This window comes from Gavialis gangeticus, unplaced genomic scaffold (genome assembly GCF_001723915.1).
Source record: "Gavialis gangeticus isolate Ggan-Ray unplaced genomic scaffold, GavGan_comp1, whole genome shotgun sequence".
In the NCBI taxonomy this organism is placed as follows: domain Eukaryota; kingdom Metazoa; phylum Chordata; order Crocodylia; family Gavialidae; genus Gavialis; species Gavialis gangeticus.
This window is the reverse complement of record NW_017729028.1, coordinates 38,863,762-38,865,423: the sequence shown is the minus strand read 5'-3', so window position 1 is coordinate 38,865,423 and position 1,662 is coordinate 38,863,762. Positions and strand designations below refer to the sequence as shown.

Sequence of the window (1,662 nt, the reverse complement as noted above, 5' to 3'; positions counted from 1 at the left end):
CAATGCATAACGTGTACAAGCACCCCTGGTACTCCAAGCAGGAATCAGAGACATCCTGTTCTCAGATCGCTTCAGATTGTAGGAGAAATGAGCCTCCTTTAATGGATGATGCCTGCATTAGAAAAGCAGTAAGTTGGAGGTGGCAAATACCTACCACTATTTCAGGGTCACATAACCGTTGTACATGCAGCTCTCATTTAAACACCTTAGAGGCCAGGATGTGAACGTTGTTACTCACATGAATGATCCATAGCATTTATACTAGTCCTGTCAGACTGGTGGCAAGAGTCGTTGTTCACCAGATTTCGGAGGCGGCCCAGGATTGGCAGTCAGCCCTTAGTCTGTATTTGCTATTTGTGTTGCAGTAGAACTGAAAGGCCTCAGTCAGCAGGAGGTTGCCATTGTTTCTGGTGCTGCACCCACATGTAAGAAATGTTCCCCACCCCAATGAATGCAGGGGACAATTGAATGGACAAACCTTAAAAATGTGGGCATGGGTCACTTTGTCACTTAAAAATGTGAACGCTAACATAAGGTTTCTAAATGGTTTCATTCGAGATATAAATAACCTGAAAGGCTGTAAGTAAAATACACTTTATAAATAAATAAAATGAATATATGTATTTCTTCTATCGTCTCTTGGGGCCCACCTGCCATGTGCAGATGTGGAGATGCATTCAATGAAAATAAATAAGTAACGCAAGGTGTACGAGTGTCTATGTAAATCTTCCTGAAACAGCAGAGCTTGTCTCTGGGCTTCAGAAGGCTTGAAAGGATACGTGCATCTCTGATTTTTTCCTAGAAGCTCCAGCAATCAGATTTTGAGATGCTTTTGAGCAGATTCCCAAAGTTTATATCCTTTAGAGGGTTCTGATTAAGATGGTCTTAAATAAGAATCCTAGATCCAAACAGCTCTCAACTTTGGGGGGTTTATACCCATAAGATACTGAAAATCTTATTTTTCTTCTCTGTCATGCCATGTATTTCCTGTGACCTCTAGATGACTCAGGTCTCTGTGTCTCAGTTTTCCATCATTATAGTGGAGATAAAAATACCTTCCTGTCCTATAGAAGAGTTTCCAACTTTCATTCATTAGTGTCTGTGAGCCTTTTACATGTAGGGCTATGGGAATATATGTATGTATTTGGAGACTCTCCTTGTGAAAAATGATCCCAAATAAGGAAAATATGAGTAAGATGGTGAATTCCATTTCTTTTCACTCTTTTCTCAATATAGACACGACTAAAGTGTCTTGCTCAGACAGCATTGGCATTGGAGAGCAAGGAGCCAGAATAACAAAACCTTGTCTGGTTTTAAACAATACCACGAGAGGAAATATAACTTATGAGTGTCATGACAAGATGTGGAGGGTGGCTAGAAACAACTGCTTATCTGCACCGATAAACACATTGCTTACTGCTGCTGAGGTACCAGCTTTATATCTTTTCTTAATGCTTAGTTTTAATAATGTTGATGTTTTCGGGGGGGGAGGTTCTGTGGTTCAAGCAATTTAAATATTTAAAATATATAAAATATTAGGAAAACGCAAACGATCAATTAAAATGGTTTTCTAAATGGTCATAGGCCCTCCATCCTCTGGGCTAGAACTAAGAGTGCTATAGAATAAGATAGAATATTTTGATGCAGTGTTTCTCAGCTCAT

The 1,662-nt window shown here is 39.6% G+C and overlaps 1 protein-coding gene across 1 annotated transcript in view; it reads left to right on the top strand.

Moving 5' to 3' along the window:
- Positions 1–1,662, top strand: part of ADGRF5 (adhesion G protein-coupled receptor F5) — a 74,650-nt gene that overhangs the window by 50,052 nt on the left and 22,936 nt on the right. Inside the window, exon 14 of the mRNA XM_019520690.1 lies at positions 1,237–1,427. Coding sequence (XP_019376235.1) covers positions 1,237–1,427 — 191 coding nt within the window. The remainder of the gene's footprint in view (positions 1–1,236; positions 1,428–1,662) is intronic.